The following is a 26,513-nucleotide window of genomic DNA, read 5'->3' on the forward strand; positions in this document are numbered from 1 at the left end:
GTAGTGGTAGGGCAGCGAAGCAAGTGCATTCTGGGCGTTGTTGTCTTTCATCCACATGAGCCAAAAATACATTTTCTGGCTTTTCTTTCTCTAGAAGTCACAAACTTCTAAAATAATTTCACATTTCTACTACATAAATGACCCAATTTAAATACACATTCATCTTTCCAGCGGTGAAATATCCCTTTAACAAGCAGTTGAACAGGTGTACCTAATAAAGTGTCCAGTGAGAGAGTGTGTGTGTGTGTGTTACTATAGGCTACTACTATTATATAACTCTGCTGGCCATTGAGAGGACACTGGTCAAGTCACTGGAAAAGACGGCTAGATGGTACGACAGGGTCACAGAGCATTTTCTTGAAAAGGAACGTAGAATTTACATATAAATAAATGGACAATTTTTATGATGTATTCCGAAAATGAGCTTCTCCTCTTTGAAAGACCAGCAGCCGCCACTGACTTACACCACTGTAAGAAACCCAGTTGGACATTGGCTGAGACCTCAGGCCTGAAATTGAGAACCATTAAACTAAACTAAATTGTCTCAGTTTGTTTAGGCTGGTTCTTGGCACATGAAAAATGTTGCAACAAAATATGATAATACATTTAAGTAATATAAACTTTTTGCTGCAAGCAAGTGTTGTTCATTGAGCTACAATAGGCTGATTTATTACAATTGTGCATGTGCATTTAAAAAAAAATACACTTCACTTAACTTGTTATGGAAATGAATCGCTGAAAATGACGGACTTTAGGACCCAGATTATGACTAAACAGAATACAATCACATGACCGTTATGTTCAAAGAGAAGAAACGCTGCAAATCTATTGAAGACCGAAAGTGGACAGCTTTATGCAAAAATGCCAGAACTGAAATGCTTGAGCAGTTGTAATATTATTTCCTGACACGTTACAATAACGCGCTGGAAGCATAATGTCAAACGGAGTGTTACTGCGTCTGAACAGTTTGATTTAGAGATGAAGTCACTAATAACTTTTGTTTTAATAAGTCTTTGCTTGATGCCAGTATTTTTTGTGTTGGTAAGTACCTGATTCAAAGTAACACGTCTATCACATCTAACGTACACACTGTGATCAATTATTAGCTTATATGAAGAAATACGTATTTCTAAAATGTGTATTTTAGACTCGAGCCAAATTCATGTGACTGGGTTCCCACTGTTATACTGTAACGTTATATCAGGGGAATCTCAAAATTGTGATTTTTTTTTTTTTTTTTTAGGCCTGGATAGGTAATTACAATTTTACATAGTTAATTTATTGTGATTTTTTTATCATGTTCATTGTGAATGCAATCTATTATATCATATACTGTTTATAATATTTTTAAAAGAGGTAAAGTGGATTCTGACTACAAACACCCAGCACATTTTCAACTACATGACTTTTCTGTTTTAAGGCAGATTCACGCTCATTTTCAATCGACTACAAGAACAACTGCTTTCAAAAGGATGGAAAACCATTTCAGTACATTTCTGGAAGCATCCACTACTCCCGCATCCCTCGGGAATATTGGAAGGACAGGTTGCTCAAGATGTACATGACTGGACTCAATGCCATTCAGGTGTACGTGGAATAGAGCAACAGTGCAAACATTAAGTGCATGCTTATGTTACACTTCTTGCCAAAAATCTTTTAAATCCTTTCATGCAGGTATGTGCCATGGAACTTCCATGAGACTGTGCAGGGTGTGTTCAGCTTTTCAGGAGACAGAGATCTTGAGTACTTCTTGAACTTGGCCAATCAGACAGGGCTGTTAGTCATCCTGCGACCAGGGCCGTACATCTGTGCAGAATGGGAAATGGTGACGGTTATTTCCTAATGTTGTTAAAAATGTGATGAAATGTGATGTGTTGATGTCATGTGTCTCTGAATGTGATTGTGAGAACGACTTCTCAGGAAGTATGTTTTTAAAGCAATAGTTCATCCAAAAATGATATTTTCTTGTACTCACCTTCATAACGTTTCAAACCTATAGGACTTTCTTTTTTCCAATAGCACACAGAATGAGATGTTAAGCAGAATGTCCATGCTGCTCCTTTCTGTTTAATGAAAGTGAATGGTGACCAGGGGACCATTCTTAGTCTCGTGAAGACATACAATGGTTTTGTGGGAGAAAAGGCTTAAAATTAAGTCATTATCTACTGAAAAATCAGAAAAAGTATAATTAGAAAAGTATTTATTTAAAGGGATAGTTCACCCAAAAATGAAATATACATGTCATATGATCATATACACCTAGGATTTACTCACCCTCAAGTCATCCTAGGTGTATATGACATTCTTCTTTCAGACGAATACTATCGGAGTTATATATATATATATAAAAAAAATGTCCTTGCTCTTCCAAGCTTTATAATGGCAGTGAATTGCTGTTTCTGTTTTCTGACTTCTTTGAAGTCCATTAAAGTGCATCTATCCATAATAAAAGTGCTCCATGCGGCTCTGGTGGTTAATAAAGGCCTTCTGAAGCGAAGCGATGAGTTTGCGTAAGAAAAATATTCATTTTTAACACGTTACAAAGTGAAATTCTAGCTTCTAGTTTTTACCAAATACAATATTTTAGAGCTTGGCATAACTAGAATAATATTAAAGTAATATAAAAATGGCCATGGTCTTATTTTTATTATTTTACATTACTTTTCTAGGTTAAGAAATCAAAAATAGGCTACCTCATTTATCCAGGTTTTCCAAAACCGATGTAAAAAAAAAAAAAGCAGTTGTTGAGACTGTGAAACTTGGACGTTTGCTGAGGCCCCATAGTGGGTCCGGACCCCTGGTTGAGAACCACTGTTGTGGGGTTATGAAGACTTGGAAAATAGTGCAAGGATTTGATTTATAATACTAGTAAGAATTAGTTCTGGTCACAACACAAGAGACAGCTGTGTGATTGTTATTTTGTGAGTTGTAAATTGTGGGTTCTTGTTTGTCTGATAGGGTGGTTTGCCTGCCTGGTTGCTACAAAAGCCAAACATTATCCTTCGTTCAGCTGACACAGGTATTTGTTACTTCTGCATGAGACATGACTTCACATAGGGTCAGTCCTATCTTTAATGGCAGTGTTTGTCTCTTTCAGACTATTTACAGGCAGCGAGTAACTGGTTGGCTGAGCTGCTCCCTAAGATGAAACCGTGGCTTTATCAGAATGGAGGAAATATTATCAGTGTGCAGGTACAATGTAGAGCTAGCATTACAAGACACATTTGTCCAATGCAAGGTATAGTATAGTCCCCAAACGAATGGGTCGGTCGCACTGGATGAACCTGGTGTGAAATTCTCAAGGACACGATGTTGATAGCTGGGTTAGAACCTATAACTATTCTGTTACCAGCTGAGATATTTAACTACTATGCTGCCCCACCCAAAGAAAATAATATTTACCGAGTAAGCAATTGCGCATAATAACAAAGAACTTATTACAGTGACTGATGCTCATGTTTTGTAGGATTTGGAGCCCTCACACAATAATTATGTTTGGTGTTGACATGTAAACGGTGCTTTACAGTGTATAGACAAGTATGGCTGTTGAAGTCTGTATGTTTTGTGCATGTTTACTCTTTTATCAGGTGGAGAATGAATATGGCAGCTACTTCGCTTGTGATTATAACTACTTGCGGCATCTCCACACTCTGTTCCGTTTGTTCCTGGGGGAAGACGTCATTCTCTTTACTACGGATGGGAACACGGATAAAGAGATGAGATGTGGCACACTTGAGGGCATGTACGCCACTATAGACTTCGGCACAGGTAAGGCAGAAGTGAGGTCAGTTCTGTCTAAATTGTACTGACCTCTGCAGACATTTTAACTAGAGTTTTAGTCCTTGTCACTAATGCATAACCAGTGGAATGCCGTAAACAAGAATTTCAGTTCTAAAATTTATTATAAATGAGTTTGATGAGATGATGAGATTATATTTTTTACCAATTCAAAATGACTAACTTTAATGTCGTCGTTTACAAAAATTACTCGACTTTTACATAACAGCAATTTAGATTGAGAGCCATTTACTCCCATAACAAAGACAACAATCAATTGGCAAATATTTAGATTGCAGAAAAACTTTGTAATTTATTAATTAATTTATAGAACAGAAATTTTAATGTAATAAATTAAATACACTATATAAAATTATTTATAAATAAATTTAATTCAATTAATAAACATTAATAATGATTATTATTATTATTATTAATACTAATAATACTACTACTACTTATAATAATGTTATTAAATTAATAATAATTATTTTTATTAAATATAAATATTATTAAATGTTATTAAAGCATGCATAATACATGATTTGTTTTTATTTTACAACAATAAAATACAACAAAAATAATCTTTCAAATAAACTTTTAAATTTTTAAAAGCTTCTTCATATCAGCTATATGTCAATAATCAACAATCAGTATCCGAAAAAAAAAACAACAAAAAAAAACCTTTCTTAAATTTATAGGCTAAAAAAATATAAAAACTCAAGCTTGCATGTGAAATGTCACACAAAGCCGTTGTGATGCTACTCACACTGCAACTTTTTTCCCGCCTTCAGACACCAATATCTCTACAGCCTTCATCCGACAAAGGAGGTTTGAGCCTAAAGGCCCGCTGGTAAGTAAGATGTTTGAGAGAACATTTATGTATTGATTGATTGTGTTTTTCAATTTCTTGAGCTGTAAAATGTGTCAGTAATTGATGTGTCATGATTTCAGGTGAATTCTGAGTTCTATACTGGCTGGTTGGATCACTGGGGTGACAAACATGCTTATGTGGACACTGACAAAGTGTGCAAAAAACTGGGAGAAATGTTGTCCATGGGTGCCAATGTGAACATGTAAGTAATATTTTCTATAGAAGCCATTAGTTAATACTAGTTAATATTAAATCTTTGCTGTACTGATGCATCATGATAATTCAACTTACATAAAGGGTTTTCTTCTAATCGCAGGTACATGTTTGAGGGAGGAACGAACTTTGGCTACTGGAATGGTATAACTGCTATCTCAGCGCACCTGTTCGCATATCCATGACAATACATGTTAATGCAGTCATCTTAACGTGCAACTGTAATGTTATCACTCATAGGAGCGGACCACGATACCAGGTTTCGGTCTGTGGTGACCAGTTATGATTACAATGCACCTTTATCAGAGGCAGGAGACCCCACTGACAAACTGCTTGCCATCAGAGATGTCATTAGGAATGTAAGAACTTGCATATAGTACATTCTGAATGTGCATGTCTGTAGATGTACATGTATGACAGTATCCAATTTAAAGGGAAAAAATAGTTGGTTGGGCTGGAAGGTATGACTGCATATATTATCGTTCAAAAGTTTAGGGTCAGTAAATTTTTTGATGTTTTTGAAAGTCTCTTATGCTCGCCAAGTGGTCAAAATTAAGTAAAAACAGTAATATTGTGAGATATTATTATAATTCTATCAGTCTTCAGAATCACATGATCCTTCAGAAATAATTCTAACATGATTTGCTGCTCAAGAAACATTTCTTAATATTTTTGTGGAAACTGCTACATTTTTTCAGGATCCTTTGATAAATAGAATCTCATTTATTTGAAATAGAAATATTTTGTATGGTTAAAATTTTATTTTAATGGATCCTTGCTGAATAAAAGTATGAATTTCTTTCAAACAAAAAGAAAATCTTACTGACCCCAAAATGTTGAGTGGTAGTATATTCTTTGCAACAATAGAAATGGCTTTGTATGTTATTTACATGTAAGAGTGACAAATAATTTATGAATAATCATATCTATTTGTTTGCAAATTCCAAATTAAAGAGAAAATAATCAAATGAGATGAACATACACTGGATCATCTAAAGCATTACACAGTAGTTAATGAATATATACATATTTTTTGTTTCTATTTTTTATATTTCCAGCAAAAATAAAATGGTGAGATGTCATATTGCTGTGATATAAAACTTTGACGATACGGCTCTAGTATTTGTCACTAGCATCTTTTGAGTAACAAAACAGACATCCATTCAGATGTAGTAATAATATGTGTTTGCTTTCAGTTTCGTGATATTCCAGTTGGGCCGATGCCACCAGCCACCCCAAAGTTCGCTTATGGCTTTGTTACACTTCAGAAGGTGTGGATATTTCACATTTCAAAACCTTATTAATTTGCATGCTTTCTTGCCCATTCAAATCATGTTCTTTCATAGGTTGGCAACATTAGCAGCCTGTTAGATACGCTGTCACCTCAAGGTCCAGTACGATCTCAACATCCTTTGATGTTTGAGGAGATTAAACAGGTACGATAATTAAAAGAACATAATACAGTCCATGAACGTTGTTGTATTTTCTCATAAATAGCTATAGATGTGGATATATGGTTTGGGCTTTGGCGGCTGGTCTTGGATAAGTGTAAAAGCTGGTCTGAGCTTGTGTTATGTCAACTGTGTGCAGTACTATGGCTTCATGCTTTACCGAACGACACTGCCACGGAATGTTCCTGAGCCGACCCCTCTCATCTCGCCCCTCAATGGCATCCATGATCGTGCATACGTCTCTGTGAATGGGGTGAGCAGACCACTTGTTTTGGTCACGTAAACACAATGTTTTTGTTCTCGCCATGGTAGTCAGACACTACAACAGTGTGTATTACCAAAAAACACAGTTTGCAGCTTAAAGCGATGGGTCATCTCAAAATGAAAATTCTGTTTATTTACCCTCAAGATGTTCAAAACCTCGATGAGTTTCTTTCTTATGCTGAACACAAAAGAAGATATTTCGAAGAATATAGTTAACCAAACAGTTGATGGACCCCATTGACTTCTATAGTTTACTTATATTTAACTGTTTATTTGAGCCCAGGTGTCTATACTTAACCATTACATTTACCATGGTTTTGTTTGAGAGACAGATGATTGCCAGAGCAATTTGTTTAGATTGAAACCAAGCTTGTCTATGAGCAGGTTTACCAAGGGATTATGGAGAGGGACACTGCCCTGGTGATAAACGTTACAGGACGTCAAGGGGATCAGTTGGACATGCTCGTGGAGAACATGGGCAGGGTTAATTTTGGCAGTTATATCAATGATAATAAGGTAAGTTATACTTTGTTCAGGATTTGTTAAGACTGATTAAACCAGGGGTGCCCAATCCTGCTCCTGCCGATCGACTGTCCTGCACAGTTCATCTCCAACCCTAATCAAACTCACCTGAAGCAACCAATTAAGGTCTTCAGGATCACTTGAAAATTAAAGGCAGGTGTGTTTGATTAGGGTTGGAGATGAACTGTGCAGGACAGTCGATCGGCAGGAGCAGGATTGGGCACCCCTAGATTAAACCATCTGAGAAAATCCATTTAGAATGAATAAAGAGATTTTCTATTTTTAAGGGTCTCTTGGGTAATCTCATTTTGGGAAATGACGTGCTCACTGATTGGTCCATCTACCCACTGGACATTGACACTGCAGTAGCCAATGGTTGGCTGCAGTCGGCTCACTCGGGGTCAGGGATGGAAGCAGGAGACGGACCAATGATCTACTCAGGAACCTTGAAGCCTAAAGGCCTTGCATGGGACACTTTTGTAAAACTTAATGGATGGACTAAGGTGAGGCACACTATTCATATAATGAAGATTATCTAGTACAGGGGTGCCCAATCCTGCTCCTGCCGATCGACTGTCCTGCACAGTTCATCTCCAACCCTAATCAAACACACCTGCTTTTAATTTTCAAGTGATCCTGTAGACCTTAATTGGTTGCTTCAGGTGTGTTTGATTAGGGTTGGAGATGAACTGTGCAGGACAGTTGATCGGCAGGAGCAGGATTGGGCACCCCTGACCCAGTATTTGTTATTGTTTGAGACTTGACTGACTACGTGCCAGTTTTGCGTAATTCTGTTTTTCTCTTTCAGGGTCAGATATGGGTAAATGGGGTGAACTTGGGGAGGTATTGGCCCCAGAGGGGCCCCCAGCAGACGCTGTATGTCCCTGGACCTTTTCTTAGTGCCACTCAGCCAAACAACATCACAGTGCTGGAGCTGGAAAGAGCTCCATCACACTGCAGAATCCTGTTTATGGACCGGCCTCAGCTCAACAACACTGGACAGAAGACATGACAACATACTCTAGCAGTGCCTTTGAAAAGCCTTTTGCAGTTATGTGATAAACCAGTTATCTGCTTAAATCTATCAAGTATTACAGAGAAATCATAATACATGTTAATATACTTTAATATTTGCCACATTTGATCAATTTACTGGTCAGTTGATTTCTTAAGACATGGTAAAAATGCTGTTTTCCCCATTAAAGTGCAGAAGTTAATTTTAGTACTCTATATGATAAATCTAAGAATGATTGATGTGCATTAAAGTTAATCTGCTTCAAAAGAAGATGATTAAATCTCAGAATCATAACTCTATATTCAGCTTTTTGTGCGGCATGTGTATGATGTAAAATATTTTTAATAAGATAAAAGCATTCAAGCCACTCAGAATAAATTAATAAAACATTTGCGTTTTAATTTGAGTGATTGTAGCATTCTGTGGTGTCAATCATATACTTCTTTTTAAAATTACACATCACTAGTTTGGAAACAATATACCAAAAGAATGGTTTCAAAACCGGATTCAAGCTAGAAACAGTATTTGCACAATCTAAAACTGCTGCAGCTGCTAATCCAGGTGAAAGTATAAACTTTAAAAACGTATACTTTTGCGATTCCGCCATAGTTTTGCATTTTTTAAACAAAAAACACAAATAGTTGTATTTTAATCATAGTGGTTGGTCTGTGTCCTGAGTGAGTTGAGACGTAAAACAATGTTAAATTACAAAAACTAGACACGCTGACACTGTTTACTCAAATCTTTTGCCCATTTATGATTTATTAATCATCCTAGAATCCATTTTCAGGTAATCCTTCTGTCATAGTCTGGTGATTTTCAAAGACAACTGAGTTCCATGATATATTTACTGTAAAATTCAGTTAACTCCCATAACGTGAAATTTGGCCACAATATGGCACTACTCCTTCCCCTCCTCTAATGCGGTGCAGTAGCATGTGAGAGGTCAGGGCCGGGCAGCAGCATTGGCTTTGCGGTGGGCTTGAACACAGCGAGGTGTACAGAAAGAGAAGTCCAGATATTCAAAAGGAATCTTCCCCAGCAACGACTCTCCACACTGAAAGCATCTCCTAGCAAAACATTAATGATGACAATTTTAATTTTGGGGTAAACTTTTCCTTTAAACACGACTTGCATGAAGGACACAATTATTTCTCCATAGAGGGATTACATGATGAGAAAAGATAATACCTGATGGTAGTGAGTGTTACACCAGTTGTGGCAACATGTTGAGCCAATCTCCTCTCTGCAGCCAGAGCTCGCTGTGTGACATCAGAAATATGACAATCAGCCAATGGGTCAACGACGTAACAAAGAGCTACAGTACAGAGCAAGAGGAAGACAGAAAGTAGTCACCTTCTCTCTGTCACTAAGAGCCGTGAACCTCCTCTTTCCTCCTCCTCTTGCTGTTTCTGAAGTTTCTCTTCCTTTTGCTCTTTCTCTCTCTGTTTCCGTGCTGCTTTTTGGCTTTCTTCTTCTCTGCCTTTTTGGACTCAATTTCTTCAGTCAGTGGTCCAGGAACCTTAACCATTAAAGCAAAGAATATACAGCAAAGAGTGACAGATTTATTAATTTTGGTTGCAAAGATAAGACTGCTGAATATACAAAGGTGTTCAAAACATCTGAGATTCAAAATCTAATTTAAACATTATATATTATTTTATTTTAATAAACATTTTTATACAGTTATGGTCTGAGACCATTAGTCTGGAAAAATAAAACCCAATGTAATGATGTACATTAAACTTTTGTATCTTCAATTGTAGTAAAAACATTTTTTAAATACAAATTCAATTGAAAAACAGAATCACTTTCATTAGTGGCCTTGGATCTTTACATTTTTTTTTTTTTTTTTAGATATGCCGATGAAGGTTTTGTTAACATTTGTTTGTGCTGCTAGTCATCATAACAAAATAAATGTGTCTACCTGTGCTTTAGTGTAGTCATACTTATGAGGGTGTTCTGCCATGTATTTTCTGAACGTGTTTCGGGTATCTTTTTCAGGAGCAACAACATACGGAGTCTGTCCTTTCTTATCCCTGAAAAGGAAATGGACTTCTATTTAGAATTTAATGACCAATCTCACCACATGAAAGCTTATTCATGCAGTATGTTTTTAATGCTGCTAAAAGATCATTATAGTGATTCTGCATATGCGCACTTGTTAGCTGGATCACTCCCTGCATCCATTAACAGCTTGATGACTGATTTCTGTCCGGCTGCGGATGCCACATGCAGTAAAGTAAAGCCTGCTGAGTCAATGGGCTTGTTGAGAAGACATAAAACCCCTGAGGTAGGATTCTCTTCAGTTTTTCTCTCTCCTCCATCTTTTTCCTCTTCCTGGTCCTCTGGTAGTGTCAGGAGGGAGCGTAATGATTGGATGTCCCCTGTTTTACAGGCAGTGTAGAGAGCATCCCTCAAACCGTATTCCCAAGACTCATCCACTTCATCTGAAAAGACAGGAGGAAAACTGTGATGCATGCAGTTCTCAACTTGAAGGGTTGCCAGTCATGTTTTTGCACCAATGGGCCATGTTTCTGTGGCATAAAGGCTTTGTGGCAACTGTAGGTTGTTTTTCGGCTCCAATATCAGTGTTTTACCTTCTTCTTGCTGATGTTTTTTGCCTTTGGGTTTTCTCCTGCTCCTTGACTTCCTCTGAGTTTCTTTAGAGTCGCCTTCACCTTCCAGTTCCCCTTCTTCCACAGTTTCATCATCTGCCTTTTCTTCAGTTATATCTCTGTTGCTTGAGTCTGAAGACAAAAGAAAAAATGTATATAAATAAACTTTTCTATCTTTAATAAAAACTTTTTATTTTTGTTCTGCAAAGGTCGTTACCTTCTCTTTTCTCTTTCCGTTTCCTCCTTTTCTTCTTCTTAGGTTGTATCTCATGTTCTCTGAGGTCCAGAGTTCCCAGTGTCACCTCCACCATCTCTAGCGTTCCTGAGTCTTCATTCCCTGAACTTTCTACTTCACCCTCTTCTTCCTCTGCAGGCACTGACCAAAAAAAAGAGCCCTTAAGTATTTTTTATTTTTAGAAACACAGCATTTAAGACACGGTCAAGTGTTCAGACGCACCATTAGTGTTTGGGATTGGATGACTAACAGGTTTAGGAGTTTTCTTCTTCAACACTCTCTTCAATGGACCGAGAATACTGGAGATTTCTGTGTCTTTTTCTGAAATTTGACAGGCATTCATTTTAAAATGAAAGAAATGAAAAGATTGTATAGAAAAATATATTACATTGTGGTAAATCTCAACGTACGATAAACATGTAGAGTTGAGAGCAGATCAAAGACTCGCTGTACTTCACTAAATGTTGCTCTACGTGTGGCAAAAGGAAGTACGCGGACTCTCTGATCTTTTTTGTCCAATGGTGCTCCACGACCTCCAAAAAATATGGTCTTGTTGTAACTTGGTGCTCGTAGGAAGATGGCACTTGTCTCCTTCAAGTACTCAGCCCAGCTTTCCAGAAGATCATGAATATCCTGGTTAAAATAAGGCATGTACATCAATAGAGTGCAACAGTGAATTTTTCCCCCATTTATTTCTCTGGGGATTTAAAAAAAAAAGTCTTGGTACAAGAGTTATGAGACATGAACCAAGCCAACCTGCTATGAGGTGAATCATAGCATTACAAACTTTGGTAACACTTTGTTTCGATAGTCCACTTTAGACATTCTACTAACTATAAGTAACTTTGCAGCTACATGTCAACTAACTGTCACTAGAGTATTAGTAGACTGTCTGCTTAATATCTGGTAACACTTTATTTTAATGGTCCCCCCAGATATTCAACTGACTATAAGTAACGTTGCAACTACAAATCAACTAATGCTCCTAACCTGAACCCTAACCCGAACCCTAACTTAACAGTCTACAAATACTCTAATGAGAGTTAGTTGAACATGTAGTTGAAAAGTTACTTATAGTTGGTAGTATGTCTTAAGTGGACTATCGAAATAAAGTGGAACCCAAACTTATATTTGAAGCAAAAAAGTTTTTGAAAATCAGACAAAAAGACAAAGGTACAAGAATGTGTACTTGACTGCTTTATGAGGGAAATAACTACAATCCCACGAAGCATTGCAAACAGCATAACTGAATTAAAAGTGATCGAGAAATATAAAACTACTTGTTTAAAAAAGTTGATTGTATATATAAACAGTATATTTTAAGTTTATTGCAAAATATACATATATAGACAGTGCTTCAAGGGAGTGGGCGGAGCTAAACAGCTATTTTTGCATGTATTGATTGTTGTGACTGGTGGAATTGTGAAATTGGTGGAATTTTCTGAACACCTTCATGGGTAATTTTGGGTTTTTACCACGAATTCCACTGTTATACACAATTACTTTAAAATAAGTTGAAATAATGTGGGCTGATGGCTTCAAAAGCAGCAAATACCACTGATGAACAACCTTGTAGCTCACATAGTAGGGCTGTCTTTAAAGGTTTATAAGTTATTGTTAAAAATCAATTTCCCTATGAACATTTTTTAGAGTTTTTACTTCCAGAACCCGACTGTTGCACTCTATAACAATTACACTCATACATTCTGTGCCAGTAAATGTTATTCAAGCTTTTATACATAACAAAGAGTGGAAATTCAAAATAGACATTTATATTAATGAAAACACTGGATTCGTACCTTGTGCAGCGCTGCCTCATTGTAACGCCTGAGGGCTGCCCCTGCAGATTTAGGCACGTGGCTGCGGTTCTGAGAGTCCCTCAGTCCCTGCGCAGTCCCTCGCTTCGCTCTCACTGTGTACCGATGGAACGTCTTATGCTGCAGAATCTCTTTTCTATACATTACACAAATCAATTTGGGAATAACAATTTATTAACTTTTTTAAATTTAGAAAATATTTGTGCTCATAGAAGAAATTTTTAACTTTTCACTGACCCCTTAAAAACCGCTCCAGCAAAGTGTCCACCACCAGTCATCAGAATGACCCAAATAGTGCTGTTTGATAGCTTCAATAAAGAGGAAACCGAGTCTTCATTGTCCTGAAAATGAAATATGATAATAGAATTAGATGAGACAGAAAGAATAGAGCGCTGCAACCTAGTCCTAAAACCTGGAAATGTATTCAAATTTTTGAACTTCCCATTCCATTGTCCTGAAGTAAACTGAAGTGAAATTGGTAATGAAGTGTTTGTAAATAATATTTCTCTTCTCTCCTATCACTTCATGTTTCTACTCAACTGCACTAAACAATAAAGGAAAAAATGCCCCAAAAAATAAATAAATCATTATTCACCTCATCATTAAAAATTCCCCTGAAAATAATAATCTGTTCATTGGGGATTCGTCTTGGTGAAGGATCTGGCATAGATTAACAAATCTGAGAAATGATGGCTACATTTACTCACTCTCTTGCTTTGCAGAACACAGCGATACAATGATAGGTACTGTCCCTGCATGTTCTGAAAGACTATTTTGGTGGAACGTCGACATGGGGACTGATCTGTGTCCAGAGCACTGTCTTTCTCCTCAGGGACTACTTCATCTCCAGGATCTTCATCAAGATCCTCATCCTCACTGTCTGAGTCTGAACCCGAAATGCTTGAAATATCGCCTTTTGACAAAAAGAGAAAAACAGAAAGATTACACTTATGCAACTGGATGACACAAAAGAGTTTCTCATTGAGGTCATACGAGCATTCACAAATCTACCTGTCCCAGTCTTCTTCTCAAACTCCTCCACTGTGACCGCTGATCTTCCTTCCAGCCGCTGTCTCAGGTTAAAGCGGTGATAGTCAAGTTTGTAATGCTCCATCTGATCAAAGATTGGGGCTGCATTAACATACATATTACATTTCTTTCTATCCCTCACACAAAGCTATCATGTGGCTTTAAAAGATTTGGATGGCTTTTATGGTACTTTTACGGTGCTTTTTGGTCACCATTCATTTTCCCTGTATGGAAAAGTGCAGAATGCTTAACATTTCTTTTTATGTTCCACTGAAGACAAAAAATATCGTGAGTTTGAAACAACATGAGGGTGGAGGAAATATATGCAATAAAAATATATAATATATATTATATTATATAAATATATATATATAAAAAAATAAAAATAAAATAATAATAATAATAATAATAATAATAATTATATATATATATATAAAAATCAATAGTTTATTTATATATTTATCTATTGTTTTTAATATGATTATTTCATTCACATTGCTTCAAGGGATTGCTTGGGATTCCAAACCCGTAAGACTTTCATTCATCTTTGGAACACAAATGAAGATCTTTTTGATGAAATCTGAGAGATTCCTGTCCCTCCATTTACAGCCTACGCAACTACTACTTTGAAGCTTCAAAAAGAGATTGTAAAACTAATCCATATGAATTTAGTGGTTTAGTCCAAACTTTTCTGAAGAGACTTGATTCGCTTTATATGATGAACAGATTGAATTTAGGCTTTAATTCACATATAAACATTCATCAACTCACACATAAGTTTTGGTAAATGGAAGCTCAAGCATGTTCGCTTGACGTGCAAGAAACAATAAGGGTTAATCCTCATGTTACGCACCACGTTTGAGCTTCTGCAGGAACCAATGAAGTTCATTCCCGTGTTATGCACCACGTTTGAGCTTCCACAAGAACCAATGAGGTTTGTTCTGGCGCGTAAAGCAGGTTTGATTGAGCTTCTGTTTATGTTCGCTAAATTCAAGTCTAAATTCAATCTGTTCATCATATGACACGTTCGTGTCTCTCAACAACCCTAAACAGATCGCATCAGCTTGGACTTTTTTACCTGCTCCTCGCGACTCTCAAAACGACACTGACAGGACAAGCAGAACATCCTGTCAGACACCTCTCCGACAGATACAGTCTTTCCTCCAGCATCTGTGAGTGTATGGTATAGATTTAAACACCTGTCAGCAGCTGTATGCGACATCATTAGAGCAGTCTGACTCTCTCACCCTCACTGGATGTTTTAGGAGCAGAGGGCTGGGGAGGTTCAGGGTTGCTCTGCAGTCCAAACACTTCTCTCAAACCTGCGGTCACTGTCTGATCAGCGCACAGCGAAAACACACTCCGCAGCTCCGGGGATGCCATGATTCAGTCGACAGAATAAACCACCACCACTATCACCTAAAATACACGAGTAAAAGAGGGAGAGAGATGGCACGACATGACAGCGAGAGAGAGAGAGAGAGAGAGAGAGAGTTAAGCAAAACACAGAACAAACATTGTGAGTGACCTGACCTTTAGTCATTACACTAAACAGCCGAAGAATATGGACTGCTGATAAAACCAAAGCAATGTCCATGTTTTCTCTCCATTTGACAGCTGCTTCTCTACCAGAGTAATGCCTGATTCGGCGAAAGATAACACTGAGCTGCTGTCTCTAAATTTAGCTAAATTAATTATAAATGGGTTCAAAGTAAATGTATTTATTTACCTTTTTGGCAAAAACATCGGTCCTTTACGGTGTGACTTTATATATTCAGTACGAATAAGCTGACATGAATCATATTACATCACACGTGTTAGTGCTCTACGGTGGCCGAGAAGTGTCATAAAACTATAGCGCGAAAGTCGACTTCAAATCGAGTGCATTAAAATAGTTCAAATGTGTGATCCCTCATGCCAAGGAAGGACCCCCAAATATTCTGATATTAAGGTAACAATATTAATATATTTTCATGTAAACAAATCTTAAATAACTAAATATATAACCAATAAAAATAGTGGCCTATCATCATTCTACAAAAGCCAGAAGAATTTATTAAATATTATATGTAAAATATTTATTTGTATTATATTCTCAGTGTATCTTGTTCAATTTCCTTTTTTAAATATGTATTTGCATATGGTTTTTCGCACTAAAAAATACTGTCCCAAAGTTTTACATAAATAAAACATCCACTGTTTGGAACAACATGAGCATGAGTAAATGATGACAGATTTTTTTTATGATGCCTTTAAAGTCACCATGAAATCAACATTTTTTATTCTTTATGCACTGTTGCAGTATTTTCATCAAAATAACTTCCCCCCTGTCTTACAGCATCATCTCTTCTCTTCTCTGATGATATGTTTACTGGTATGAGGGCAGGACAACCTGTCACTGTCACCCACATGTAGGGTGATCAGACATCCCGTTTTTCCAGGGACAGTCCCGTATTTCAACTCTCTTTTTAGAGCTGAATTTTTATTAAAAATCATGTTTCATCCCGTATTTCATGTCTTTATTCCTGACCGATAGAGCAAGTCTTCTTTCACGCAAGAATAGCCAAATCAAAGGTAGCCAATCACATCTTAGTATATTTTGAAGAATAAAGTGATCATCCAATCACAATTGTCACCTAATAGTGAAGGCAGGATCCGATGTCAGTGTCAGTGATAGAGAGCGCGGAGGAGATCAAGTCCAACGCAAAGATGTCAAAAGGAAGAGTGTGTATATTTAAAGTTTAAATTATTAAAAAAGGGGGTCACTGTCAGAGCAAAGTAAATTAGGATGTGACATGACATCACAGCAATAGCAAACCACAACCATCCAACGAATTCTTGATGGACAAAATCAAGTCCCACCCAAAAACAAACTCTTGTTCGAGAAGCCGCTTCACTCAGATATACATCACAATAGGGAAGAAAAACTACCACAACTTCTGTGTCATACTGACTTTAACATTATTTTATTTTTTTTCTTTGAACTGTTACCCTGGAGGCATCTCCAGGCTAAAGTTTGAAAATTCAGCACACCCATTTGAATTTATCATTGCCAAAGGACAATCTTTTGAATCTTGAATCATTACAACAATGACCTTCAATGAACATTTTAACTGTGCTTAGAATTCTTGGAAATAACAAAAGTAGTAAGAAATAACAAAAATACATGATGTAAAAAGTCACTATAGTTTTACATCTTTATTGCGGCTTAATTTGACTAAATATCAAAAATAAACGTTGTGTTGCATTTTTTGATGTGTTCACTTCCGTGCTCGTCTTTTTCTCACTGGCTTTTCAGTAGACTTACTCTGCCTGGATGAGCCTGGTTTACCTTGATTTTCACCCTGTGAAACTGGAAATTGAGATCAGTTAAAAATGATCAACACATACACATTATTCTGCCAGTTCAGTACCTGCAGACTCCAGAACTCTAGAGATCATGAGCTGTACCTTCCTCTATGTTTGAAGAAGCTTCCGCCAGTGCTTTCGTCAGCTGCTCACGTTTGAGCTTCAGATTACGCTCCTGCTCCAGAAGGCCGCTTTTCTCCTCCTGCAAACTTCTCACAAGAGCTTGCTTTGACTCCACAGAACTGTAACAAAATGGCTTTGAAGAATCAAATGCATCTATGGACAAGGTCTTTAACCAAATTCGTATTAGATCGAAAACTAAGCCAAGCAATAACACAACATATTCTTTTGGAAGGATCAAACTGAACAACAGAAATACAGAGGGCTGGTAGATCAGTTACTGGATGGTCATACCTAGTCAAAGTGACTTCTTCTAACTGACTGGCGAGACTTTTCTTCTCCTGCATGAGAGCGTCCAGTTCAAGCAGTGAATTCCAGAGGCCTTCATCCACCTGGACCATCATCATTATCCTTCGGTCCATCTCCTCTCTGCTAAAGTAATATTAAGCTGAGCCGATTCATGTCTGCACCTAGAAAGGGCACCTAAAACCCTGATGCATGCAGCTAATTACTTCATAAATTATATTATATTATTCATTTTTAAATAGGCAAAGTGCTTCTGAAAGATATTAAACATTGATTTGGTTTGTTCTTAAGGTAAAATGATGGCATTTGATATGACTATGTTTAGGACATCTCATGCTGAGTCTTCATTTCAGATAGATAATGATGGTATAGTATTAATTACCATTTGTTAACATCTTTGTTTACTTGCTCCACCTCGTCTTTAGTAAGCTGTAGTTCAGTTTTGGCATCATTGAGTTGTTTTAACAAATCCTGACAGCGACAAACAAAACAAAACAAAATAAAACGTGAGTCACGTGAGTAACTAATTACCGAGGTTATAAACCACAGACTTTAACAGTTGCGAGTCTCACCTGAATTTCCGTATCGTCTTGAAAGATGAAGTTCTGAGAAATTAATGGGGTCTCCATTACAGCAAAATGTGTTTTCTCCCACACATACCAATTGCGTTTTGTACCTCACGTATCCTTCTAAATAATTTCCGAGGAAATCTGATTGGATGATCAACATACTACATTGCCGAACTTTATTTTAGCCTATATTCTTCTGTTCAATTAAAACTGAAAACAGGCATTATATTTTTACGAGACCGATAGTAATAAATTATCGGATCATCAGAATGATTGCAACGTGGGACACATACAAACATGAACTATAATTGAAATTTTAACAATAGAATATAAACATTTACTGAGTTCAAAGAACTTACACCGAAGTTTTGTGATGTCCGCCTGAAAGACAACGTTTATGGAGCCCGGATAGCTCAGTCGGTAGAGCATCAGACTTTTAATCTGAGGGTCCAGGGTTCAAGTCCCTGTTCGGGCGGAAAAAGTTTTATGTGATGGTGGAACAAATAAAAAACACCTATATGAAAATAGTATTTAAGTATGTGTAAGAGCATGTGACAATTAAAAACAGCGTAGAGAAGAAAAACAAACATTTGGTTGGCCACCGAGGTTACACATTATGTAACAGGAAGCTGGCGAAGAGCACTTAAATAGCAGGCAGCATGAACCTAGACAGCAAACCTCAGTGCACTCATGGAGTACACACTGCTTCTCGTCCTCCTCTTCTTCTTCTTCTTAGCAGGACCATGTTTATCCCTGCCTGCTCAGGTAACTGAATATGAGTCAGTGTATGTGCTGTTTATATTAATCAAAACCACATATTTTAATACATTTATTCTGCAGATTTCCTCTCACTCGAATTTAGGAGCGAGAAGACAAAGGAGAAACTACGCTGGTATTTTGTATTATATTAAATGATCATTATTCGTTGAAAATCAATTACATTTTAACAGTTACATTACATGTATCTCTTTGTCAGATGATAATGAAGAAAACGACCAAACTGCAATGGACAAGATCATAGATGTAAATGACTATCAAGGTAATGCTTTTGCAGTGTAAGTCTGTGAAGATGCGAATGTTCTAGCTAATGTTTTACTGTAATATTTCTTAAAAAATAATGGCTACTTCCAAAAAGGTCCCCAAAGAACCTTTCAGTGATTCTTAAAAGAATCGTTTTTTCTTAGTGTGAAGAGCAATGTAATAATCTAAAGAAACTTTTTTCCCCACTATACAGAACATTTTGTGCAATGGAAAAGTTCCATAGATGCCAAATTAAGAATCTTTATTCTTCTGCTCTAGGCGTCTTTTCCGTGGATGGCACCAACCTCAGAGAAGGAGATATAGCCGTATCCGGTAGGAGTCAGAAGAACTGTTTTGCCAGGAGCTGCCTGTGGACCAAATCAGTGGATGGAAATGTGTACATTGCATACTCACTCTCTCATGCGTACAGTAAGCAGGCTTTTTAATTTTCATATACAGTGCCACAGGAGTCACCAACTAAGTAAATCTTATTATTTGGTTTTGATTGTTCCTCTGCACAGGCGATGCAGACGTGAAGAACATTAAGAAAGGCATGGAACTCATTGCACAGGACACCTGTGTGCGCTTCGTGCCCAGAACTCACCAGAGGGATTACCTGGACATTCAGCCCAAAACAGGGTATAAACATCAGATTTATTTCCTGAGATGCATGATTATTCTGAGTGATTCTTATCATTTTTTGATGGTCAATACTGTAGGTGCTGGTCATATCTGGGGGCACGTGGTGGCAGACAAACCATTTCTCTTCAGACACCCGACTGCACCGGGTCAGGGGTCACCGTCCATGAGCTCATGCACGCCCTGGGCTTCGTGCATGAGCAATCCCGAGCCGACCGGGACAAGTATGTCACCATCATGTGGTCCAATATATGGAAAGGTAAAGTAGCATTTGTATATTTCATATTCTTATACTTAAGAGTCAATATGCAGTTTTATCGCTCACTTATTCTTCTGCTCATAAATATAGACAGGCTGAGGAATTTTGAAAAGTTTAAAACAAACAACTTGGACACCCCCTACGACTACGGCTCCGTCATGCACTTTGGAAAGTATGTTGACACACAGTACATTTGAAATCATAACTCAGGGATATAAGAAACTGCAATTATGTAATTTTATTCTTGGTCATTTCAGGTATGCCTTCTCTGAGGACGGTGAACCAACTATTGTACCAAAAAGGAACTGGAATGTGAAGATTGGACAGAGATTTGGGCCCAGCGACTTGGATATTATGAAGATTAATAAACTGTATAACTGTAATGTGTAATGAAATCCATTCACAACAACAAACGATCCATCACAAGGCTAAAGTCTGACATTATTAATGCATTAATGCTTTTACTTCTTTTATTGTAACATTTTAACATTATATGTTTAAAGTAAAATGGCTGATTGTGAAGATTGCTTGCTAATCAAATATAATAAGTAATTAGGAACATTCTTTTGTAATCTGTAACCTGCTGTTTCAGTATATTCTGTCTTACTCTGTTTTTGACACCTTGATGCCTTCTATAAACACAATACATTAATAAACCATGGCTATATATATATATATATTCTCTGATATTTCATTCAAGCTTTCATTGCATTGCAAAATAGTAATTATTAGATGGAAAAAAAAAAATCTCCAAATGAGAGTCAAATCAGTCAAACTGTTGACAATCAAATGTTAAAAATAGTGTACAGAATCAGATGATCTCAGAGCTAATAAATACGTATGGAGGTATGAATTACACAAGCTGAACTTAAAACAACCTGTTATTTGTAGTAATGCAAAAATGATATGTTATAGAAAAGGGTGAGGGGTTGTTTATTTGCACCACATTTTGGTATAATGTCAATACAGCACAAATGAAGACGATGTTGAGTTTGAACACTACCTGCACGTTGTGCTTGGTCAGAGTGAATAACGCAAGAATCAGCAAGACTTCAAATTGCCATTGTAGTGATCGCCATCTTAAAAAAATGCTGAAGTGTCAAGAAAGAACTAACTGATAGCAACATGAATGCTTTCCAAACCTTTCATCAGGGAAACGGATGAATATGAAATAATGACACGCTACGTCATGCTAACCCTCCATTTGCAACCTGGAGTAAAGATGGGTGTTACCCTGAGAGTATAAATTCTTGCTCCAAGGGCCTTAACATGCAAAACCCGATTACATTCAGAACACCAGGACGGACTCAAAAGTGACCACCATTATGCTCTGTGTGGGTATTTTTGTGGGATTGGTGTTAGAGTCCTGGTCTTTACCTGTGCAGGTAAGAGTACTTCTACAGTTATGTTGATGTTATTCATATCCTTCGAATAATTTTTTTTTTTTTTTGTATTAGAACTCCTCGTTGGTCCATCAGACAAGGCTGAGGTCAAAGAGAGAATATTCAGGTAAACTGGTACATCATGCTGAGCAATCAAGGTTGTTACAATGAATTGATGTAAATGTACCATTCCTAACCTTCTCAACAGAGCAATACGTGGACCCAGAGGAGATGAATGCCATGGACAGGATCCTCAGAGCAAACCAACGTATGTGCATGACAGATACAAACATAGATTTACAGGGAATTACTCCTTGAGCGTGAAACATGTGGTTATCTTCCTCCACCACCAGTGTCCAGAGGTTTTCCATTACTGGAGGGTGACATAGCGAGTTCAGGATCCCGCAGTGCCATCACATGTTTAGGAGATTCTTGCCGCTGGCCTAAATCTGTTGATGGTTTTGTGTATGTACCTTACATCATGTCCCCACTATATGGTGAGTAAGATTTCTATATTAAACCCCATAACAGGTCTTGATAAATATTATTGGTCAAAGTTAAATCAAGGTCTTTGATATGAAATAATGAATTATAGGATTTGTGTCTCAACAGATGATATGGACAGAATCACCATAGAAACGGGAATGCTGGACATTTCCTCCGCAACATGTGTGAAGTTTGTGCCTCGCACACATCAAGCAAACTTCATTAATATCCAGTCTAGATCTGGGTGAGTCCATTGTAGTCATACACAGTCATTTTTATTAACGTTCCATTTAATATTTCCTCTTACACAGTCTGATACTAGTTTTTGGATCTGTATTCTTGCTTAGTATTTTTTTTTATGATCATAATAAAATCTTTTTAAATTATTTTTTTTATGACAGCATGATAATATATCCCGGATTCCACAAAAATAATACATATGAAATAATAAGAAATGTTTCTTGAGCATCAAATCAGCATATCCGAATGATTTCTGAAGGATCATGTGACACTGAACACTTACATTTTGAGAAATTTTGAACGGCATTCATTTATTTACCTATTTACTATTATGATTGTCGTCCTCATAGCTGCTGGTCATATCTGGGAATGACAGGAGGCAGTCAGACTGTGTCTTTGCAGACTCCGGGCTGTATGTGGTCAGGAGTGGCGTCCCATGAGATAATGCACGCTCTGGGATTCGTACACGAGCAGTCCCGCTCTGATCGTGACCACTATGTTTCCATCCTGTGGGAAAACATCATAGAGAGTAAGTTTTTGTAACCAGCGCTGTAATTATTGAAGCCGATGTGTTCAGTATGACAGTGATGTACGGTTCCTTTCATATAGATCAAAGGCACAACTTTAGGAAGTATGAGACAAACAACCTCAATACAGCATATGACTACAGTTCTGTCATGCACTATGGGAGGTGAGTATTGGAAAATCTATACAGCATGCATGCATCTGCTAAATTATTAGTGGATAATCTGAAATGCATTAAAAATGTAGTCCATATAGCCTAGTTGCTTAAACATTCCCTTAAACCAAAGAATTTTGCTGATGCACACACAGGTATTCCTTCTCAGAGGATGGGGGACCCACCATCATCCCTAAACCAGACCCTTATATTCCCATTGGCCAGCGAGACGGACCAAGTCATCTAGACATTCACAAAATAAACATCTTGTATAACTGTGGTACAGTCATTTCACTTTTTGTCAAATTTAACACTTTACAATAACTGACCTTAACTAATAATCAGCAATACGTTTGTTACAGTGTTTATTAATCTTTGTTAATGTTGGTTACAGCTGTTAGTGTTGTTAGTTCATGTTAGTTTCATCAACAGACGCAACTTTGGATTTTAATAATCTATTAGTAAATGTTCAAATTAACATTAACTAGATCAATAAATACTTTAGGAGTGTTTTTCATTGTTAGTTCATGTTAGATGTTTCTTTCTTGTGTCCACTAGGTGGCTTTGTGTGAAACATCATTTATGAAAGAGCCGTATGGAATGGACCCACCATAATTCACTGGTCAACATTTAATCACCTTTCCTTTTTTTATTTTATGATGAAATTTGGCAATTAACATCTGAAAATGTATTCATAAATATCATTAAGTTTTGGGCGAGTTTTAACCTGAACTAATCTTGCCACATAGTCAGTAAAATTTTACCATGAATTTTATTTTAGAAATTAAAAACATTCTCATCATAAAACATGTATATTCAGGTCATTATACTGTATGTTTTAATTGCATTTTTAATGTATTTTTGAATAAATTAATAGATCCATACAAAATAAGTGTCATTCTATTATTTTTACTCATAGGGGGAACATTAAACATTACAAACCAGTTATATTTTGTCTCGAGTCATAGTTGTGTGTCATTATGTAAGATTCGACAGAAAAGAGAATTCAAAGCACATCATAAATGCAAACACACATCAGTAACTACCTTGGTCCAGTGGCTGGATGATACTCACAAGATCCAGTGAGTGCATCTGGGCTTCTAGTGTGCACTCTTGCGTTTGAAACCCATCCTGGACAGCCTTGACCTTGACAATCTGGGGCTCAGGTCAGGAAGCAGACAGACTGGCTAAACCGACCGTCTGCTAGCGGCCTCACGTCACCAAGGTCAGATAAATCCTATCACATAGAGCCTCTTTCACCTAGCTATCATCATATAGAGACTGTGTCTGTTCCCCGAATTTGGAAATCCAAAAAACGTTTAAACCCAACTAAGGTTAAAAATTTAATTGATGTTCAACAAATAAAAAACAGCTATAATACAGATGAGCAAATGCTAAAGCTTGGGTTGCTGAATATTCGATCGCTTACTTCAAAAGCACTCGTTGTTAACGATATGATTTCAGATAATAACCTAGATGTGCTGTGTTTGACAGAAACCTGGCTAAAACCAAACGATTACATTACTTTAAATGAGTCCACCCCGCAAGATTACTGTTATAAACATGAGCCTCGTCTGAAACGCAAAGGGGGTGGTGTTGCTGTAATTTATAGTAATAGTTTCAAAACCACTAAGAAATCAAGTTTTAAATATAATTCTTTTGAAGCATTGGTGCTTAATGTAAAAATATATAGTGTAAAAGATAAATCACGTTTGAGATTTGTGCTGGCTACTGTATACAGGCCACCAGGGCACCATACAGACTTTATCAAAGAATTTGCGGACTTTCTATCAGAATTAATATTGACTGCAGATAAAGTACTAATTGTTGGTGATTTTAATATACACATCGATAATGAAAAAGATGCATTGGGATTGGCATTTAAAGACATTGTAAATTCAATTGGAGTTAGACAACACGTGTCAGGACCTACTCATCATCGTAATCATACTCTAGATCTAATATTATCACACGGAATAGATGTGGATGCCGTTGAAATTCTGCAGCAGAGCGATGACATCTCAGATCATTACCTAGTCTCGTGTAAACTTCATTTAGTCAAGGCTGCAAAGCCAACTCCGTGTTACAAATATGTGAGACCTATCACTTCTGCTACTAAAGATTGCTTTATTAATAATCTTCCTAATCAGTTTCATCATCTCAGCATCTCAGATAGCTTAGAAGAACTAGATATTACAACAGAAACGTTTAACACTCTCTTTTCCAGCACTTTAGACACAGTTGCTCCGTTGCGCTTAAAGAAGATTAAAGAAAATAGTCCAACGCCGTGGTACAACGAGCACACTCGGGCCCTTAAGAGAGCAGCCAGAAAAATGGAGCGCAACTGGAAGAAAACAAAACTAGAGGTATTTCGCATTTCATGGAAAGAGAGCTCAATTACTTACAGAGAGGCTTTAAAAGCTGCTAGATCTGCTTATTTTTCAACCCTATTAGAAGAAAATAAACATAATCCTAGGTATTTATTTGAAACGGTGGCTAAACTAACGAAAAATAAAGCTTCAAGCACCGAAGTTTCCAAGCAACACAGCAGTAATGACTTTATGAACTTCTTCACTTATAAGATTGATAATATCAGGGACAAAATTATAACTATGCAACCGTCTACTACAGTATCACATCAGGCAGTGCATTGTAGCCTCCCTGAGGAAAAATTTGATTCATTCGTTGCTATAGGAGAGGAAGAATTTACTAAACTCATTAAATCATCTAAATCTACAACATGTATGTTAGACCCTATACCGACTAAGCTACTGAAAGAAATACTTCCAGAGGTCATAGATCCTCTTCTTAGTATCATTAATTCGTCTTTGTCTCTAGGATACGTACCAAAAAACTTTAAGCTGGCTATGATTAAACCGCTTGTTAAAAAAACGCAACTTGATCCTTCAGAATTAGTCAATTACAGGCCGATCTCGAATCTACCTTTTCTGTCAAAGATATTAGAAAAGGCAGTATCCTCACAACTGTGTTCCTTTCTTGAAAGAAATGATATCTGCGAGGATTTCCAGTCAGGATTTAGACCGTACCATAGTACCGAAACAGCTCTCGTTAGAGTCACAAATGATTTGCTCTTATCATCCGATCGTGGTTGTATCTCGCTATTAGTGTTACTCGATCTTAGTGCTGCATTTGACACCATCGACCACAACGTTCTTTTAAATAGATTAGAACATTATGTTGGCATTACGGGAAATGCACTAGCATGGTTTAAATCATACTTATCTGACCGTTATCAATTTGTAGCAGTAAATGATGAGATGTCTCATCGATCACAAGTTCAGTATGGCGTACCACAAGGCTCAGTACTAGGACCACTGCTGTTCACTCTGTACATGCTACCCTTAGGAGATATCATTAGGAAACATGGCATTAGCTTTCACTGTTATGCCGATGATACTCAGCTCTATATTTCTTCAAAACCTAACGAAACTTATCAATTCACAAAATTAACGGAATGCATAGCGGATATAAAAAATTGGATGACTTGTAATTTCCTACTTCTAAATTCTGAAAAAACAGAGTTTCTAATTATTGGACAAAAAACTTCCTCACGTAATAATCTAGAATACTGTCTAACACTTGATGGCTGCTCTGTTAAGTCTTCGTCGTCGGTTAGGAACCTGGGTGTG

The 26,513-nt window shown here is 37.0% G+C and overlaps 5 protein-coding genes across 5 annotated transcripts; 3 read left to right on the forward strand and 2 right to left on the reverse strand.

Moving 5' to 3' along the window:
• Positions 1-786: 786 nt before the first annotated feature.
• On the forward strand, positions 787-8,521 carry glb1l (galactosidase, beta 1-like). Its single transcript, XM_079880453.1, has 16 exons — positions 787-1,041; positions 1,421-1,587; positions 1,675-1,825; positions 2,959-3,019; positions 3,098-3,192; positions 3,588-3,768; positions 4,572-4,630; positions 4,732-4,853; positions 4,968-5,008; positions 5,105-5,223; positions 6,061-6,135; positions 6,211-6,300; positions 6,455-6,568; positions 6,964-7,095; positions 7,389-7,604; positions 7,910-8,521. The coding sequence occupies exons 1-16, from the start codon at positions 979-981 to the stop codon at positions 8,111-8,113; spliced, it is 1,890 nt and encodes a 629-aa protein (XP_079736579.1). The 5' UTR covers positions 787-978; the 3' UTR covers positions 8,114-8,521.
• On the reverse strand, positions 8,492-15,661 carry ankzf1 (ankyrin repeat and zinc finger peptidyl tRNA hydrolase 1). Its single transcript, XM_079880452.1, is given in 18 exon segments — positions 8,492-9,186; positions 9,308-9,378; positions 9,473-9,507; positions 9,510-9,584; positions 9,587-9,638; positions 10,044-10,155; positions 10,278-10,566; positions 10,717-10,866; positions 10,952-11,110; positions 11,192-11,290; positions 11,380-11,602; positions 12,769-12,922; positions 13,024-13,127; positions 13,494-13,699; positions 13,798-13,900; positions 14,894-14,985; positions 15,063-15,234; positions 15,545-15,661. Coding segments are annotated over 17 exon segments (2,184 nt in total). The 5' UTR covers positions 15,199-15,234; positions 15,545-15,661; the 3' UTR covers positions 8,492-9,062.
• Positions 15,662-16,761: 1,100 nt separating this feature from the next.
• Positions 16,762-18,622, reverse strand: LOC307164061 (uncharacterized protein). Its single transcript, XM_079880455.1, has 6 exons — positions 18,518-18,622; positions 18,162-18,278; positions 17,972-18,060; positions 17,578-17,715; positions 17,266-17,405; positions 16,762-17,167 (listed from the first exon to the last, which is right to left on the reverse strand). The coding sequence occupies exons 2-6, from the start codon at positions 18,216-18,218 to the stop codon at positions 17,076-17,078; spliced, it is 516 nt and encodes a 171-aa protein (XP_079736581.1). The 5' UTR covers positions 18,219-18,278; positions 18,518-18,622; the 3' UTR covers positions 16,762-17,075.
• Positions 18,623-18,799: 177 nt separating this feature from the next.
• On the forward strand, positions 18,800-20,748 carry hce2l2 (high choriolytic enzyme 2-like 2). The gene is made up of 8 exons (XM_079880454.1): positions 18,800-18,923; positions 18,999-19,050; positions 19,135-19,197; positions 19,458-19,607; positions 19,700-19,817; positions 19,898-20,076; positions 20,167-20,248; positions 20,334-20,748. The coding sequence occupies exons 1-8, from the start codon at positions 18,849-18,851 to the stop codon at positions 20,464-20,466; spliced, it is 852 nt and encodes a 283-aa protein (XP_079736580.1). The 5' UTR covers positions 18,800-18,848; the 3' UTR covers positions 20,467-20,748.
• A 653-nt stretch (positions 20,749-21,401) lies between these two features.
• hce2l1 (high choriolytic enzyme 2-like 1) lies at positions 21,402-23,435 on the forward strand (the record flags this gene model as incomplete). The annotated part of the gene is made up of 9 exons (XM_079880291.1): positions 21,402-21,461; positions 21,534-21,585; positions 21,667-21,726; positions 21,812-21,955; positions 22,071-22,188; positions 22,535-22,713; positions 22,794-22,875; positions 23,019-23,143; positions 23,422-23,435. 9 exons carry the CDS (start codon positions 21,402-21,404, stop codon positions 23,433-23,435), a joined length of 834 nt encoding a protein of 277 aa, XP_079736417.1.
• Positions 23,436-26,513: the final 3,078 nt, after the last annotated feature.

Source organism: Squalius cephalus, assembly GCF_949319135.1.
Source record: "Squalius cephalus genome assembly, chromosome: 9".
In the NCBI taxonomy this organism is placed as follows: domain Eukaryota; kingdom Metazoa; phylum Chordata; class Actinopteri; order Cypriniformes; family Leuciscidae; genus Squalius; species Squalius cephalus.